This window comes from Neltuma alba, unplaced genomic scaffold (genome assembly GCF_004799145.2).
Source record: "Neltuma alba isolate B1F8T4 unplaced genomic scaffold, ASM479914v2 tig00012520_pilon, whole genome shotgun sequence".
NCBI classification, from domain to species: Eukaryota; Viridiplantae; Streptophyta; class Magnoliopsida; order Fabales; family Fabaceae; genus Neltuma; species Neltuma alba.
The window spans coordinates 69,162-85,919 of NW_021636987.1; the positions used below are offsets into that span (position 1 = coordinate 69,162).

Consider the following 16,758-nt stretch of genomic DNA (forward strand, 5'->3'; position numbering starts at 1 on the left):
AAGAATTTACTTCTCGTAAAATTTGTTATTTGCTTTCATTTTTTGAATTTTGTGGTAAAAAAGTTTGCTATCTTATAAAATTGAGTGCATCATCTGTAACGCGTTTCAAGCAACGCTAGTGCGCGGACATGGCCAAGGGAGCGGGCCGTTTGGCATCAATTGACCGCTTAACATCACTTGGATTTTTGTCTTATTTCTACCTTGTGCGACTCTCTCCCAATCTAGATCATAGTGTTGAATTTGAACTAGTATTTATTTTATTCAGGCAAAAAAATTGAATTTTCTATTGAAAAATCACTCATTCAAATTCGAATTCCCAACTAATCGAAGTCAAGTATTGTGACCAATGAACTAAGTAAAAGTTTATTGGATGTTTGGCTATGTACTTTTCTAATCCTATTTATAAGTAACTTTCAAAATATTTTACATGGATAAAAAGAATTTTAAATTTTATCAACTTTTATTTAAAATTTAATAATTTTTTAATTTTGTCTCTACTTAATATATAGTATAGCTCATGAGAACATAATAATAAATGAATAGTAAAATTATATATTTATGTCAAAAGTTTTTCTTTTCTTTCTGTTGTATAAATAAAACTACACGGGACTCGTAAGCGAAACCGGAAACTCCGGAGACTAATATCATTGGAATTAAAATATTTAGTGTCAGTGTCCGGGGAGGCGAAAGTAGAATCGACTCCCAGAATTGCCAAGGAAACTATTCAAGAGTTGCGTTGCCAGAAGATTTGTCATCTACTCTATAGCGATTACAGGGATGATATAAAGTAACTCGGACTCAAGGATTGAGTTTGTAATACAAAATTTTATTCAAATTCACTTGTCAAGATTCTCAGGAACACGCTTGGGTGCCCGATTATGATAGCACAAGAAAAGTTTTGTTGCCCGTATCAGCAGAAAGGTAAGCAAATTTATATCTACGGACAATCATTCAAGAAATGGCATATTTAATTATTATGTTGATTAAGCCTGGCGGCGGCGGCCACCGACGCTGCCACTCCGGCGGGATGAGTTGTGAGGTTTGGATCATTTCTCATCTCTGCTCCGGTCACCCCTTCTGCGTCTCTCCTCGTCGCCGCTTTGTCTGACGGCAGCTTCAAAGTTGCATCCTGTACCAAGACAACGTAATTACTTAATATCCTTGATATAAGATTCTGTTTGACTTTTATTTTGGTCCTAAATATAAGACTCCAATCCATTTTATTTCTCATATTTACTTAATTTTTTTCAAGATAGTCATTCTAATAATTATAATTTTAGCCAATACATTTAATTAGTAAGAATATTTTTAAGAAAGACAATACCTATTTAAGACACATAATTAACTCAACTTACTTCCTTAATCTCTTCAAATTTATTAATTGGCTCTTATAATTAAGATTGGAGGTAGTATTTAAAACCAAAAAGAAAAGCCTGAATATATATATCTGTTGGTGTTACCGCAAGAACGTCGGCGAGTTTGGTCTTGTCCTCGTCCCTTGTCGCTCGAGCATTGAAAGTGGCAGCAGACTGTGCAGCGGCAGCAACACCGCCAGGGACAATGCTGGTACGGCCGGTGGCTCTGACTTCGGCTGCTTGAATGGCAGCGGCGTCGCTCCATTCCACTGGCTTATTTCCGGCGGTAATAGCTGTGGCTTCTAGAGCTTCCCCTATGGTGATTCCACCATTCCCTGCCTCTTGGCTAAGTGAAGGCGGCGACAAGCTCTCCGTTGCTGGATTTCTTTGACTGAATTGCTCCACCACCTGCTCACAGTTTGCCACTACTTGAAATTAATTAAACCTCAATAAAACTTATGTTAGTTTATGATGGTGATTTTATTATGTCCTTGGGCTTCATCACCTTGAAATTAATCAAGTTAAATAACAATAACTCACTAAAAAAACAAATTCGAATGTCCAGCGACCGAATAAAATGAATTAATCCTTATTATATCTGCTGGTTATAACGTCACTATGGACCTTATGCCTCCTCAAAAAATTGATCAATTTTCATCTCTTGTTATCTACTTGTTGTTGAACAACCTACGAAATTGATTCATTCAAGCACGTATTCTCATGTGAGCAATCAAACTAGATAAGCCAGATAAAAAAGGAAGAATACCTGTCCGCCGATTAACTGAGATACGACGCGTCTCCCGGAGAATTCAGTTTGCGTGATGCTAATGCCGTGGTCTTCGATGGCACCAGTAACATCGCTATGTGACACAATCCCTGCCTCTTGGTTTTTCTTGGCCGCCGAATGCATCGCCTCCGCCGCTCCGTCCTTCTGAACACCTCCCAGTATGGCATTCTCCGCGGCCTGCATCATGGCTGCGTCCACCGGAGCCACCACGTTGTGGGCCAGCTCCCCTTCCACGACGAATAAATCGCCATACTTGACGGGTTCTCGGTCTTCCTTACGGGGTTGCTCTTGGCTCATCTTTCCTTCTTTCTTTTTCAGTCTGCGATGCAATCCATCGCCAGTAAGTTAATATACGTGCATGGCAAATGTTTAGGGTGCGGGCGGGACACGTGTGAGTCAGTGCATCAAAATAACGGGAGGAGGAGGACGTGAGAAACATTTGGCGTGCGAATGAAGTTGTGTTTAATATAAACCAGTGGTTTGTTTTTGCTATTTACGATGATCATTGTGACAGGTCCTCCGTGACAAGGTCTATTTTTCTATAATTAATCTGGATATGGCGCATGTGAATGAGAAAAGAGAGTAGAAATAGAAGCTCATTCTTGTGGGAGGTTCACATGCTTAACAGGATCCTTCTCTAATTCTTCATCATGACTATGATGAAGCACTTTCGAGGATTGATCAAATTAATTAGTGTTTTTTTCCCTTCATTTCTATCTCTTAATTATTCACATATAGAATACCTTTTTAATAGTAATTAGCAAATGATCTCTCCATATATAATAACCTCGAACAAGAACTCTCATCGTACGTTATTTGATGTGGTAGGATATATGATGGGTACGTAGCTATATAATTAGATTAAAAGAGAACAATATGATTTATAATATATTGTTTTTTTCTAATCATGGAAGATAATCACCCGTCAATTCATAGCGACTGAATATTGAGGGTAACCAGATGTATGTAGCAGTAAGAAAAAGATAGGAACTCAGCCATAGGTTCTCGAATAAATTGTTAAAAAGATGTAAATGAAATATTTTTGTCTTTTGTTGTCACTTCAAACGGTAAATAGGGAATGTAATTTTAAAAAGAAGGACTCTGCCGGGGAAAGAAAAGGGGAAAGGAAAACCCGCAAAGAGCAAGAAGGAGAAATAGGGATAATTTATGAGACTTCCGCGAAGCAACGTTCATTTGACACGTAGATTGCCACGTCGATATTCACTTGGCGCCTTATTTGCGCGTAAAAATGCTAGCGTGTACAAGTGTGCATGTCATCATCGTAATTTCAGGCAGACGCAGGGCCCATTTTGTGACCGGCCATCCCTCGGTCTGGTGGGCGTCTCATTTTCTGTTTTCCCTCCCAGCTCCTTCCACTCCAATAACGAGTCTTGGTCCTCCCAGCAGCTCGCAGAGCACATGAATTGAATTGATGAATTCAAGATGCAGCGGAAGAAGGTGAGAACTGAAATGAAGAATATTTTCAAGAAGCTTCACATTGGGAGCAATCACGATCCTAATCGACCCCATGAAACTCCTCCCTCTTCCTCCTCCTCCTCCGCAGTGACCTCACAATCTGGCGCCTCCGATCCCCGTACAACTCCTGTTCAGAATTCCGGTACCCCTCTGCCTAGCCCTTCTTCTTCTTCACCATCGCCTTCCCCTGCTCCTCCACCAGCTGGCGGCGCTTCCTCTCCCCAACCTGCCAAGTCCAATTTTGACTATTTCTCGTCGGAGGAGGAGTTCCAGGTTCAGTTAGCTCTAGCCATCAGTGCTTCCAATTCGGAGTTCCGGAATGATCCTGAGAAGGATCAGACCCGAGCGGCAACGGTACTGAGCTTAGGAGGTCATCGAACGCATTGCACAACGAATAAGGATCACGAAGCGGAGGCACTCTCTAGGCAGTACTGGGTGAGTTCAGTTAAATGTTGAAGTTCTCCTTTTGGAGTGATCATGTGCTCTTTCACTTATTTTGTATTGGTTGGGCTTTAACTAAATCTGCGTTGTCACTGATGAACTTGGAATCCTTGTCAATTTTTTTACTCCAATTTTAGTTTTTTCCCTTTCCATCTCCTGTCGACTTCTTAGATGATTCTGGCATAACTCGTCTTTCATTTTGCTTTTTGAATGATCAGGAATACAATGTTCTTGACTACGAGGAGAGAGTAGCAGATGGTTTTTATGATGTATACAGCCTCTGTAACGATGCTGCAATGCAGGAGAAAATGCCATCTCTGGCTGAACTTGAAGGAAACCCTGGAAGTTCTAACTTTGAAATTGTCATGGTTAATAGAAAGATTGATCATGTATTGGAAGAGCTGTTGCAAATTGCCCATTGCATTGCATTAGACTGCCCAGTCACCAAGGTTGGTGTTTTGGTACAAAGGCTTGCTGAACTTGTTACAGGGCATATGGGTGGTCCTGTAAAGGATGCTAATATTGCATTGACGAAATGGATGGAAAGAAGTACGGATCTAAGAACATCCCTTCACACTAGTGTGTTGCCTCTTGGGTTCATAAATATGGGGCTATCCAGGCATCGGGCTTTGCTTTTCAAGGTCAGCTTTAATTGTTGGTGTTTGGTACCTTGTTGGCCATAATTTGATGTTAACACTGTAATCTTGCCCTCACCGGAGCAGATAGTCAAAATGCTAGGTAACAAACTGCATATAATTGAAATTCAGTGAATGGGACATGAATTATCTGATAATATTTTTCCTTAGAACACCAGCATTGGTGCAGAAATTTTTTCGTGCTAATTTGGGGAAGTCTTAAATTGGATTAAATTTAGCTCGAATCATCTTTTTTTTTTTTTTCAACTCAACTCGGCTCATTAGTGTTTCTACTAACACACAGGCTTTTATTTCCGAAGTATCAAAAAAGAAAACACAGGCTTTAGGTTTTGAATGATTTAAGAATCTTAAGATTCTTGGTTGTCAATATCATCACAGAATTGTCTGGTTTTGCGCATGGATAATAAGTCATGTAACTGATTTTAGCATTTCCCAAATCCTACATTTCATTAGGTTCTGTTCAGATTTTATCGTTACATATTTGTTTTGCTTATCAAGTTGTTGGGTGTTTCAGATAATTTTTGTTTCTCTGGATTTAGGTATTAGCTGACAATATCAAGATGCCTTGTAGACTGGTAAAAGGCAGTCATTACACTGGTGTTGAGGATGATGCTGTGAACATAATAAAGTTGGATGATGAAAGGTTACAGATTTTTTGTTATCCTTTAATTTTTCATTTATTTTTTGTCAACTGATAGTTATTGATTTGTTTGACCTTGCTCATAAGCACATGCATGTTTTATGCAGTTGAAAATATGCATTGTTATTCATGGTCTGCTTTCCTTGAGCTGTTTTTCAAGTATTAGTATTTCTTAATGATGCAAACATTCAAAATCTCATTACCTGTGCGCCTAAAATTTTTGGCAGCTGTTCAGGTACTTTCTGGTACTGATGTCTGTTATTTTCAGGGAATTTTTGGTTGATCTCATGGCTGCTCCTGGAACACTTATCCCTGCTGACTTAAGTGCAAAGGATACTGCCTCTAAGCCATGCAACCCCAAGATCTTGCCAAGATTACAATCCAGTAAAGAAAGTGGATCTTCTTGCTCAAGGAAAACATCATCCGATGGTGAAGGAAGTAGTCAAATTTCTGTGAAAAGAGATGATTCATCACCATTGACTGGAAAATTATCTTTTGAGAAGTCAGACATGTCTTCAAAAATGAGCTCAAGCAAAGATGCTGGTGCTATTGCTTCCAAAATGCTAGACAGAGCAACTTCCAGCCAACCAGAAAAATTGCCCCCCTCTGCTGGCACTTTGCTATATAGTTACAAGGGGACTCTTGGAATGAATGCAATTGGTGATGGGACAAGACTGAATGCCAATATTGTACCCTATGGTCAGGACAGCCTAGACAACTCAAGGAGCCTTTTTGCGGATCTTAACCCATTCCAGATAAAAGGAACTGGCAAGACCTCTGTACACAACAAGCCTATGGAAAATAAGTCTCCTGAGCTTCAAATTACAAGAGACAATTCTGTCTCTGGCCAACCCTCTGTACCATTGATGTGGAAGAATCGTTATGCTTACAATGACATTCCCAAAAAAATTAACCGTGATCCTAGTGAATATAATTCCCAGTCATCACATAATTCTAATTCTGTTATAAATAAAGATAGAAACACCCTCAATTTGATGGAAGTCACTGGTTCATCGTTGGCACCTGGTGCAGGTGAGCTGAACAGGGCTGAGGGTCTCAAAGAGGACTGTAACAGAAGGAATGGGGAAAGCTTCGAAAATGAAATGATAGATGTGGCTAAAGAACATGAGAACAATGAAATTAAGTTTCATGACCGGAGAAAGTGCACATATGACAGATTCACGGGGAGCAATTTGAAATTAAAGGCCTCAGAGCGTCCTAGCTCATCAATTGAATCCATTGCTATTGGGGCTGATCAAATATTGGATGACGCAGATGTTGGTGAATGTGAAATTCCATGGGAGGATTTGATTATTGGTGAAAGAATAGGTCTAGGTAATGCGCTTAGCTTGTCTTTAATTTCTTGCTTGAATTTCATTATTTGCTGGAGTGTTGATATGGTATTGGTTCAATGTTCAGTTAAAAGAGTTCAGCACTGTAGCAAATGGACCAAGTGATAACCAATATTTGCATGAAATTTCCTGACTTTTAAATTGATCATGAGTCATCCCTTTGAAAGCGCCATGTTAATTCTATTCTATTTATGCAAGCATGATTTTGAAGCGGTGGTAAGAACTTTTAACCTCTTGAGTTCACCTGTTTTGACACGTGGGATACTCTTAAAGGATTCAAAAATGCGCCTCAAGAACTTGTTACTATTAAGGCTTGTGTGTGATTCAGATTAGTTTGTCTATGTATTGGTTTTCCCTGAGTAAATGTTCTAAGTTTCTACTTTGTTGCTATTAGGTTCATATGGTGAGGTATTCCGTGCTGACTGGAATGGCACTGTGAGTATCATGATTCATTTATGTGCTTGACTAGAAAGGTTATGCATGTTGAAAGGAAGAAGTTTTTCTTGGTCATTTCCTGAGTATTAGCAATTTTTTTGCCCTACAGATCTATCCTAGTGGTGTAATGTCAACCAGCTCTTGTTAAATATTATATTTGGTTGTTATTCTACTTTCGTTTTCCTTTTCTTAATCAAGATTCTACAAAAATTTCTTTATTCAATATGTCCTGCAAAACTGCAGAATAGTTGTTGAAGAATGTGACAATTGCTGCACTACAGTGTCATGGATGAAGCAGAACACAGAATGATAGGCACCATAATTCTTACTCATTTAATCGGGAGGGTACTGAGTATTTATAGAGCATCACAGGCTTCTAGCTGACACAATAACTTACCAATGCTAGTCTCAACAGTATTGACTTCTTAACTGATTCTAACTACCAGCATCTAGAATCTTCTGTCTTTTATGAAATGATGTATTGAAAATTCCATTTAAGTCCACTGGAAAGGAAACAGAGGAAAGAAATAATGATTCTGGAGAAGTTGATGTATCTTTGCTTGGCTGATAGGTTATTGTAGTTTGCTTAGTTCTAGCACTTACTCGCCCTTTTACAAAAAAGAACTTACTCAAGAGTTAATGTGCTCAGATACCCCTTTTTTTTTTGGCTGGTGATTTATGAAATATCAGGATGTTGCAGTGAAGAAGTTTCTGGATCAGGACTTTTCAGGCGCTGCATTGGCCGAATTCAAGAGAGAAGTAAGCATTAAGTTAACATACACTTGTTTGCTTAAAAGAATTGGAATTGGGGAAAGTAAATGGCCATTAAGAATACCATTTCATTACCGTAGATGATTAGCTACTTGGAAGGCAGGAGTAATGAATTAATTCTCCTGTAGTGAAGTATATTTGTGAAAAATAAGTTCATAGTTATTGTGCTGGTGTTGCTTTTATAGAGGATGGCATCCATGGGAAAATAGCAGCACATCTGTCATGATACTTCTAATGGTGATGATGTTTATTCATCTTGCCCTTTGCATTTGTTAATTTTTCCCCCAATAGAACCAAAATATTAGAAGCACTATAGTCATAAATCACTTTGGAGGTTAAAGTATTGCCAGAAAGTATTTTTCTTTCTGATGTTGGTTAAACTACCAACTATGATATATTGGGCTAAATTTTGTCTTCAACAGAAAAATTCGACACAAATGACAGATCAAGTCATCTTTTCTTAAAAGGAAGGTTCACCAGATTAACATGAAAGGCAGTGATTTCATGGGCAAGGATCACCTATGATTGTTTTCTCAAGGGATTACTAATTGATGTCCGCTTTTTGGCTAGGTACGGATCATGCGTCGATTACGTCATCCGAATATTGTTCTTTTTATGGGTGCTGTTACTCGTCCTCCTAATCTCTCAATCATTTCAGAGTTTCTTCCGAGGTAGATTTCTTCACTTTGATTGTTAACTTGTTATCATTTTTCATTAGCCTAAGTTCTTTTGGTTTATCATATAAACTTTGGCGTAGTAATATGATATTCATTATCTGTACGGGTCTCCGCAAGCTAAGCACTCTTTGCATGATGAGCAATTAGCTGCACGATTTTATTTATTATTTTATTTATTTATTTATCATATTTCTTCTGCCGCAATGGTGTTGTTGATTGAATATTTCACAGAGAAAGCTTGTACAAAATTCTTCATCGTCCTAATTGTCAGATTGATGAGAAACGTAGGATAAAGATGGCTTTGGATGTGGTATGGATTATGAAACAAGTCAATCATCATCCTTTTTTGAATAAAATCATTTTCGTCTATGAGATTTCAGTCTTATCACCTTCTGATTTGCAGGCAAGAGGCATGAACTGCTTACACACCAGCACACCTACTATTGTTCACAGAGATCTGAAGTCACCGAATCTTTTGGTTGACAATAACTGGAATATCAAGGTACACAATCGAAGATTCATGTATAATCTCATGCCTTGTTTGCTGTAGATTTCATGTTTTTCTTAGTTTAGTGGAGTTGGTTGATAACCTGGAAAGTGGTAAGTATATTCTCAACTTCTGGTTTTAGCGCAAAACATTATACTTTTGAGGAGAATCAAATATGACGTGGTTTGGCTTGAGTCTTTTGCCTCTGGAAGCTAACAGTCGTTTCAATGGTCTGAATAAGCAGACCTTCTATTCTGTTTTTCAATGTTAAATTGGTTAAACTTTGATGATCTCGATCTAATAAATAAATTATCACAGTTATCTGGGCATCTGTAGTAATGTGGGAAATGTGGTTTATGGCTGCCAGTGCGCTGTTTAGCTTTGCTAAATATGATACGGAAAATGAGCAAACGATGGCTTTTTGCCTTGGCGGTTTATTATCTAAAAATATTTTCAGAACTATAGTGCACCGTGACAAACTGTATTGGCTGTATATTTTGTATGAAGTTCTCTAGTCAAAAGCTAAGCATCTCATATATTTTGCTGGAGAATGAGGGGAAAGGTAAGAATCACATGGTGAATAGCAGGCCTGTGATGAAGACTCTGATATACCGTTTTCCTTCTCAGGTTTGTGATTTTGGGTTATCACGCTTGAAGCACAACACATTTTTGTCATCCAAGTCAACTGCTGGAACGGTGAGAATTTAAGAAAACTATGCGATTATTTGGTTGATCCTATATTTAAGAACATGCTTCCTGTGCATTAGTCAATCTTTTCTGTGTCCGATACTGAATGAAATTTCCTATACATGTTAGCCTGAATGGATGGCTCCTGAAGTTCTCCGCAACGAGCCCTCAAATGAGAAGTGAGTCAAGTACAAACAAGATCCATCTTTTATTCACTATATTTGAATTTATCCATTTGACATTTATGTTAATATAAATTCAATATATTTTGTTTGCAACGGCAGCCAAGTCTAGTGACAATATTTTTAATAACATCTATCACGTTATATGGGCAGGTGTGACGTTTATAGCTTTGGAATCATCCTGTGGGAGCTTGCCACTTTAAGGTTGCCATGGAGCGGAATGAACCCTATGCAGGTTGTTGGTGCAGTTGGTTTCCAAAATCGTCGCCTGGAAATCCCCAAAGAAATTGATCCTGTTGTTGCAAGAATAATTTGGGAATGTTGGCAACAGTAAGCCTCATTAACTTATTAACTAAGACTAAATGTGGACCTCAATGCTTTATATGGAGTTTCAGACGAGTCGCATCATTCATAACTTTTTATTGATATGTGTGTGAGAGAGAGATATTATTTCTTTTTTTTGGTATTTTCTTTCACTGGGATTTTCAAGCGATGTGGTGACCTTTCTCTCTCCATTTCTTTCAATCTTCATTCCACCTTTTTATGCAGGGATCCAAATTTGCGCCCCTCATTTGCGCAGCTCACTGTGATTTTGAAGTCCTTGCAGCGTTTAGTTATTCCATCTTATCAAGATCAGATGGCTTCACCTCTGCCACAGGAGATTTCTGTAAATTCCACCCCTTAGCAATGCCACTGTTCTTGCGTGTGAATAAGGAGACTTTCTGCATCACTTGTGTGAGGATAGAAGTAGGACAAAAACGAAGGAAGAATTACGTCGCTCATCGAAGATGGCTGTGAAGATATTTGAGCTGAAAAACATATCATTTGTTGTGGCCACTGCAGCAGGCAGCAGAGCCATCTTGTGAATGTAAAATCACGTGTCCATAACCTATACGATGAACCAATAACTGTTAATGTATGTAAACTAATTACCCCCCTTCTCAAATTGAATGCATCTATTGCGATAATGGTATTCTGTAAAGATGTCTTTTATGGGTGTGGGATGTGGTGACTCGTTTGCTAAACTCCTACTAAAGAAATAAGCAGGATGAGGTATCAAGAAAAGATGGTACAATCCACTAATAGATGAGCATGTTCAAATCAATGTTGATGTATGCTGGTAGGTTGGCATAGCTTTCCGTGATAATGACTTGGTGAGGGGCCAGATGCCAAGTGCAAAGTTTCGCCAAACCAAACCAAATAAATGACAAGTACAGAGGGGTTGGGAGGAGTACTGGCATTGGATGACAGAAAGCTGTGGATAACAACATCTCTGACGATGCCCTTCACGATTGCATAATTTCTAAGGAGAGCCTCCCTAATGAAGCCGGCCTTCTCCAACACCCTCTGTGAAGCCTTGTTGTGAGAATCAACTAAAGCCTCTAATCTGAGCAAATCTGGGAAGTGGCTGAAGGCTTGGGAAACAGCCATGTTAACTGCTTTAGTGGCGATGCCTTGGCCCCAGAAGGGAGCAGCAAGAGCGTATCCAAGTTCTGCTCGACATCTCTCAGCTCCTGAGTTAGGACTAACAGAAACCATGCCGATGCAGCGATCGTCAATGCATATGGATCGACGCCATGGGTGAGGTATGCAAACATCTCTTATAAAAGTCAAAGCCTCTTCTCTGCTTCTGATTAGACTCATTCGAGTATTCTGAGTCACTTCATCATCTCCTGCCCATAGCATAAAATCATCAACGTCGCTTAGCTTGAATGGTCGTAAGGTGATTCTTGTCAAGTCCATCGCCATGTTGGACCCTCAATGCAATTGCTCATTGCTCCTTCCTCCTCATCGCCGATTTAAAAGTCCCCTTCAATTATTTTTTATTATTATCACGACGACTTGCCTCTTTGCCCGCCGCCGGAGGAAAAGTCCCCGTCATAAATAGATCGGCCAGCTTTTTCAGAGTTTTGTAATCCAAAGACGGCTGGTGAGGTACCTTTTTTGGGACCAAAGATTGGTGAGACGCCTAGGAAGCAGGAAAAAGCCGTTTAATTAGATCCGTCATATTCGAGTGAATTTTTTTTTTTTTATACAAGAAAAGTTATCGACTGGACCATCAAGTGAAATTTTTTTTGGTTAAAATTACAGGTACTAAATGTGAGCATTTTTCTCAGCAGAAATTTGAATCTTAATTTATTATATTATAAGGAATTAGTCTCTTCTGCTGGATCTGTTAGTCAAGTGAAATTATTAAAATTGTTCAAAGCTGCGCAAGAACAGGGAGGAGGCCACCATGGGCTTTCTTGATCATTGATGCAGCCCAGCTAAATACGTTTAACGAAGCTATTTCGCTCATGAATCATTATTTATCCATGGCCCGCCCGCAGGTATGTCGTGCTCAGCTATTCTTATCGTCTACCAAAATAAGAAAGAGTAGTTTAGCATTGATATTTGGCACACAAAAAAAAAGAACTTTTTTTATAAACTCATTTACGCTCTGGGAATGATTTCGCAATATTTTTTAAGATTTGAAAAAATCAGCCACATGATCTTGCCCTGTTCTTGACAACCATTTTATTAGTCCAAAGAAAAAACCGGCATCTTTCAAAAAAGAAAAAATGAATATCGCCGGGCTGATATCACAACAGTGTATTGTAAAAACTGGTATCTTTCCCAGCACGGCATGAATATTTCCTTTGCCGGCTGCTACAGTGCTAGAACAATGGGACCCCAATAGATATTCAAGCAAGTTAGCAAATGCATCATTAATAGGACCCCCCAAAAAAAAAATCCTGTTAAACGATTAGCGGACAGATCCGAACTGGCAACCTAGTTCAACACAGCACGCCTGCTAACAATTTAACATACCATCCACCACTCGCTCTTATTCGTTATGATACACACAAAAAAATGAAAACAGTTTATCATGCAACCATCTCCCAATAACACAGGCGATGAGATGCGTCTTCATTTTCACCGTCAGTTCAGATCGGACATTCGTCTTCTATGACGACGTAAAGTAACGACCACGTTAGGATCCGATGAAGTGAACATTCTGGTTCCAGGATTGGTGGTTTTTGATTCCAAACCGTTGCATTTAGGACTCTCCGTGGTTTCACCAAGCCGAGATTTTCCAGTTGAATTTTGTATTACCGCTTTCAATCGGAGATCCGAGCAATTCAGTGATTGGGAACCTGAAAACTGGAGGGAACCTCTTGTGATCGCTGATCTTAAACTTCTTGATCGTCCAACTATTTCTCTTTCCGACGCACTTTGCCTCTGGCGACTGGCAACAGTGGAAGTCATGAATCGAGGCATAGAATTCGATATAGTGCTTTTAATATATTTCTTAGATGCTTTTGGGGTTTCAGTGACCTCTTTCGCATTATTTTTAGGGCTTATAGGGGCACTGTCATCGTTTTCCAGAAGCTTGTATGTAGTTGAGAAGACCTTTTTCTGTTCCTCTAACTTTAACTCAGCCTTCTGAATCTGATCCCTTAGTTTCTGGTGTTCCTTCTCGGCTTCCCTCATCTCTTCCTCGAGCTCCAGAATCTTCTTCTCCTTTTGCTTTCTCAGTTCCTACGGTAAATGGATGTATAGACCGTTAGCTATCTTCAAACAGTTTCTGCTCAGGAGCTCACCTTGGGACAACCATCAGCAAGTTTACGGTTTACCTCTGGTATTTCTTTGTTGGACTCCGTTGCTCTTGCCCTCTTTGCAAAGTTCAAAGAACACATTGTCTCACAAACATCTTCTTCGTAGGGGCTTATGTGCACAAGCATCAAGACCTTTGAACCATTACCTGGATTACTAATTATAAATTAGACATTTCTGGTTTTGATAAATTTAGTTAGCGTGCATGCTTCATAGATTTGTTGAAACTTCAACAAATATCCCACTGTTCTTATTCTAGTCTGATATATTCTGTTAAGTAAATCAAATTAGTTGAATCAAACTAGCCTCATTTTATGTGAGCTAAGTTGATTCTGTATGCAACTATGCATCATGCAAAATAGAGACCGGTACAGTATCACACCTAAAGAATCTTTGAGTATTTGAGTTAGCTTGCTATTTCTGCAAACAGGGAAGACAAGAATCAGTTAGATGATGCTTTCATTGCGGGGAAAGGTACAACAGTTGAGATGGCAAGATAGCAGCAGCCGACGATATGGCCCACGTCTACAGTTATCATCAGCCTTTTCAGGCACACTTTCACATCCAACAGCTAGAAGGACAATTAAACTTGAAAGTACTTTAATTAAATAAAGGGGCAGAGTACCTACCTATAAGGCACATGGCTCCTCTTCCTCCTCAAAGCTGCAATAACATCAGCTAAAGCTGAAAGAGAAAGATTAATGGCTCTGCCCTCATTAAGCGTGAGTCCTACGGCTCCAGTTTTCAGTAACCGCTCGCTTCCTCCGAGATCAACCATCCACAATTTGCTTATTTCTCTTTTGCCTTCCAGACCGTGTCCACGACGGAATATGGTGATCCTTGTCAAGCTAGATATATGAAGCTAAACGGATAACGTAATTATCAAGCTAAGAAATCCATGGAAAAGGTTTGACGTATCTGATTAGACCTATAACCCACCAGTGTGACCTGCTTGATGCCTCATTCACATGAGTCCATGAAGTGGATCTGGCCCTCCTACCTTTGTTGTACCACCATCTGGCTTTAGCAGAATCTGAGATTTGCACTTCTGAGAGACCCTCAATTTCGACTAATCCCTTAGGATCCGTTTGAATGTTAAGATTGCTGGAAAAGGGATAGCCTAAAAGCATCAGAGGAATGAGGCGCTATTGAACTTAGTCTTGAACAAAAATTCGGAGTTAGAAAGCTCACCATCTTATTACAGGTTCATAGGCTTTAGTGCATGGTCTCGGAGCCAGCAGATCTCTAAGACTACCCATGTAAACTTCTAACATGCTCATTGAAAATGTAAAAGATGATGAATTCTCTAGAGAGGCTCGACGAAATAACTCTTCAAGAGCACGGGGAATAATTCCTGGCTGCTCGTTTGTACCATTCTACAGAATCATTTCAGAATTTAGACCTGCCGCTCATACCCGGTACTCCTACACAAAGACAATAAATATACTACATGCATGTGAACGCAATGATGATACATCGACTCACCATTGTGAATGTCTTGCCAGTGCCCGTTTGTCCGTAAGCTAAAACGCACACATTGTGTCCGTCCATTGCAGATCGGAGAATGGGTTCGACCTCGATAAAAACACTTTCTGCAGAGGTTCAAAAGGGAGTACCCCTTGATAAAATCCTTGAACTCGAATGTAAGCATAATTAAGCAACAGCATTAAATACTAGCCTTGGTTTGCTTCTTGAGGGAAAACCTTATCAAATTCAAAGTCTTTCTTCGCTCCTCCCATTTTAACCCGAATCCTTTCTGACGCAGCAGAAACTGGCTCGGAGGTTATTCTCCCCTCTGCCAATAAAAAGGGTCGAACTCTACAGAATACTCGAATGCTGCCTGGATTGCAAAATGCAACTCTTAACACTGGAAAGTATGGTGATGGTATACAATAGATTCCTGCAACAAAAGCTTCTCTTTGGACAGCACATGCTCGGTACCTTTAATGTCCAATATCTTACTCAGTGCTTCTCTCCGCTTTTTGTCAAATACGCACTGTTCGTTCCTCAGCTGCTTAACTTCTCCTACACAACCAATTCAATTCCAAAAATTAGTTCCATTGCAGCTGAATAAAGCTCCTTGTCCCCAAATTAAATTCGTAACAAAGTAAATTGACGAGACACTGTACTTTCTAGATTTGACATCAATTGCTCTAGCTCGTTCTTTTCGTGTTCGGGAATGACGCCAACATCAGTGTAAATGGTAGAAACTGGAGGCGAATCGGGGAATTCAGCAGCTGATAGGGACCCATTAATGGAATCTGGATTTAAATTCCAGGAAGTTGTTTTAAAAGCCTCAGTGACATTTTCTGATGCATGCTCTGAATGGAACAGAATCTGCTCTTCACCAGAAGTGAACATCTCCCCAGACAAAGCTGAGCGTGTAAGTCACCAAGAGACGAGATCACACTTCACTCCAGCCTTATCCCGCTGGATCGCTGATATCTCAAATAATAACGCAGAAGATGAAATAGTAGATTCGTTCTCTTGACCCAGAATCCACGAAGTATTCTGCAAGGGATCAAATAAGAAAGGACGAAGAAAGATTCAAAATGAGAAGTAATGGAAGTTATCACTGCTCTTAAGTAGAGATCTGACTTCTCCTATCCAACGAAGACTCGCGGCAAGCAGCGATCAATGATTCTGCCAAAAAGGAAAAATAAATAAGAATGGCTGATGACTAAACCAAGAAAAAAAGCGGCAGTCACACCATTCGAAAGTACCCAGAACGTCCAGATACCATAAATTGAGCCTGCGACTCGCGCAAATTACAAAATATGTAAATACTGAACAGCGTCAAGAACGAGAACAGAGCACTATATTTCAAACCTGAGAGAAATGAGGAAAAATGAAGTATGGCTCGTCCTCGTCCGATGTGATAGATAGCGTTATACTGAAGCTACATTGGAGAAACAATAGCCATGATTCATGTAACCCCAGAAAAGAAAAAAAGGCATTGGGCTCGTGCAAAGAAGAGCCGGGGGTCAAAAACTTAAGCGCAGATTTTCAAAGGAGCTTGAAATTATGGGAATCACGGAAGAAGAAAAAGCCTCGGAGTCAGTTTCAATGATTGAAAAATCTCAACGACCCTGATTAGGAGGTGAAAGTTCCTGGGGAGGCACACACTAAATATAAGAGATACTTCACTAAGTAAATTAAATAAATAAGCTAGTTTGGTTATTTGTAATGCATTAGTACTCTTCCGTTCTTTAATA

The 16,758-nt window shown here is 39.5% G+C and overlaps 4 protein-coding genes across 7 annotated transcripts; 1 reads left to right on the top strand and 3 right to left on the bottom strand.

Annotated features, from left to right (window-relative positions):
* Positions 1 to 742: 742 nt before the first annotated feature.
* On the bottom strand, positions 743 to 2,439 carry LOC114728103 (late embryogenesis abundant protein D-34-like). The gene is made up of 3 exons (XM_028914946.1): positions 2,122 to 2,439; positions 1,461 to 1,763; positions 743 to 1,129 (listed from the first exon to the last, which is right to left on the bottom strand). The coding sequence occupies exons 1-3, from the start codon at positions 2,437 to 2,439 to the stop codon at positions 968 to 970; spliced, it is 783 nt and encodes a 260-aa protein (XP_028770779.1). The 3' UTR covers positions 743 to 967.
* An 874-nt stretch (positions 2,440 to 3,313) lies between these two features.
* LOC114728098 (serine/threonine-protein kinase EDR1) lies at positions 3,314 to 10,914 on the top strand. Its single transcript, XM_028914933.1, has 13 exons — positions 3,314 to 4,053; positions 4,278 to 4,700; positions 5,255 to 5,358; positions 5,624 to 6,690; positions 7,102 to 7,142; positions 7,833 to 7,901; positions 8,484 to 8,584; positions 8,822 to 8,900; positions 8,994 to 9,092; positions 9,705 to 9,773; positions 9,894 to 9,943; positions 10,100 to 10,276; positions 10,496 to 10,914. The coding sequence occupies exons 1-13, from the start codon at positions 3,586 to 3,588 to the stop codon at positions 10,629 to 10,631; spliced, it is 2,883 nt and encodes a 960-aa protein (XP_028770766.1). The 5' UTR covers positions 3,314 to 3,585; the 3' UTR covers positions 10,632 to 10,914.
* On the bottom strand, positions 10,842 to 12,001 carry LOC114728104 (uncharacterized N-acetyltransferase p20-like). Its single transcript, XM_028914947.1, has one exon. The coding sequence runs from the start codon at positions 11,693 to 11,695 to the stop codon at positions 11,048 to 11,050; it is 648 nt and encodes a 215-aa protein (XP_028770780.1). The 5' UTR covers positions 11,696 to 12,001; the 3' UTR covers positions 10,842 to 11,047.
* Positions 12,002 to 12,684: 683 nt separating this feature from the next.
* LOC114728102 (kinesin-like protein KIN-14U) lies at positions 12,685 to 16,609 on the bottom strand. 4 transcript variants are annotated; one of them, XM_028914944.1, is made up of 12 exons: positions 16,373 to 16,609; positions 16,142 to 16,186; positions 15,673 to 16,054; positions 15,485 to 15,568; positions 15,222 to 15,383; positions 15,029 to 15,135; positions 14,735 to 14,919; positions 14,483 to 14,647; positions 14,173 to 14,391; positions 13,926 to 13,963; positions 13,564 to 13,691; positions 12,685 to 13,468 (listed from the first exon to the last, which is right to left on the bottom strand). In XM_028914944.1, the coding sequence occupies exons 3-12, from the start codon at positions 15,902 to 15,904 to the stop codon at positions 12,869 to 12,871; spliced, it is 1,920 nt and encodes a 639-aa protein (XP_028770777.1). In that variant the 5' UTR covers positions 15,905 to 16,054; positions 16,142 to 16,186; positions 16,373 to 16,609; the 3' UTR covers positions 12,685 to 12,868. The 4 variants fall into 4 exon arrangements, with proteins under 4 accessions (XP_028770777.1, XP_028770778.1, XP_028770774.1 ...); XM_028914945.1 differs by lacking the exon at positions 16,373 to 16,609 and adding an exon at positions 16,284 to 16,365; XM_028914941.1 differs by having other exon boundaries at positions 15,673 to 16,186.
* Between the last annotated feature and the right edge of the window lie 149 nt (positions 16,610 to 16,758).

Bases quoted from the DNA above. Each gene is read 5' to 3' on its own strand.
- LOC114728104 (XM_028914947.1), bottom strand. From the start codon at position 11,695: ATGGCGATGGACTTGACAAGAATCACCTTACGACCATTCAAGCTAAGC.
- LOC114728098 (XM_028914933.1), top strand. From the start codon at position 3,586: ATGCAGCGGAAGAAGGTGAGAACTGAAATGAAGAATATTTTCAAGAAG. The intron at 4,054-4,277 runs GTGAGTTCAGTT...TTGAATGATCAG, and splicing joins CACTCTCTAGGCAGTACTGG to GAATACAATGTTCTTGACTA. The intron at 4,701-5,254 runs GTCAGCTTTAAT...CTCTGGATTTAG, and splicing joins ATCGGGCTTTGCTTTTCAAG to GTATTAGCTGACAATATCAA.
- LOC114728103 (XM_028914946.1), bottom strand. From the start codon at position 2,439: ATGAGCCAAGAGCAACCCCGTAAGGAAGACCGAGAACCCGTCAAGTAT. The intron at 1,764-2,121 runs GTATTCTTCCTT...AACTGTGAGCAG, and splicing joins CTCAGTTAATCGGCGGACAG to GTGGTGGAGCAATTCAGTCA. The intron at 1,130-1,460 runs GTAACACCAACA...GTCTTGGTACAG, and splicing joins AACTCGCCGACGTTCTTGCG to GATGCAACTTTGAAGCTGCC.
- LOC114728102 (XM_028914944.1), bottom strand. From the start codon at position 15,904: ATGTTCACTTCTGGTGAAGAGCAGATTCTGTTCCATTCAGAGCATGCA. The intron at 14,392-14,482 runs GTGGGTTATAGG...TCATATATCTAG, and splicing joins GCATCAAGCAGGTCACACTG to CTTGACAAGGATCACCATAT. The intron at 13,469-13,563 runs GTAAACCGTAAA...CATTTACCGTAG, and splicing joins CCAACAAAGAAATACCAGAG to GAACTGAGAAAGCAAAAGGA.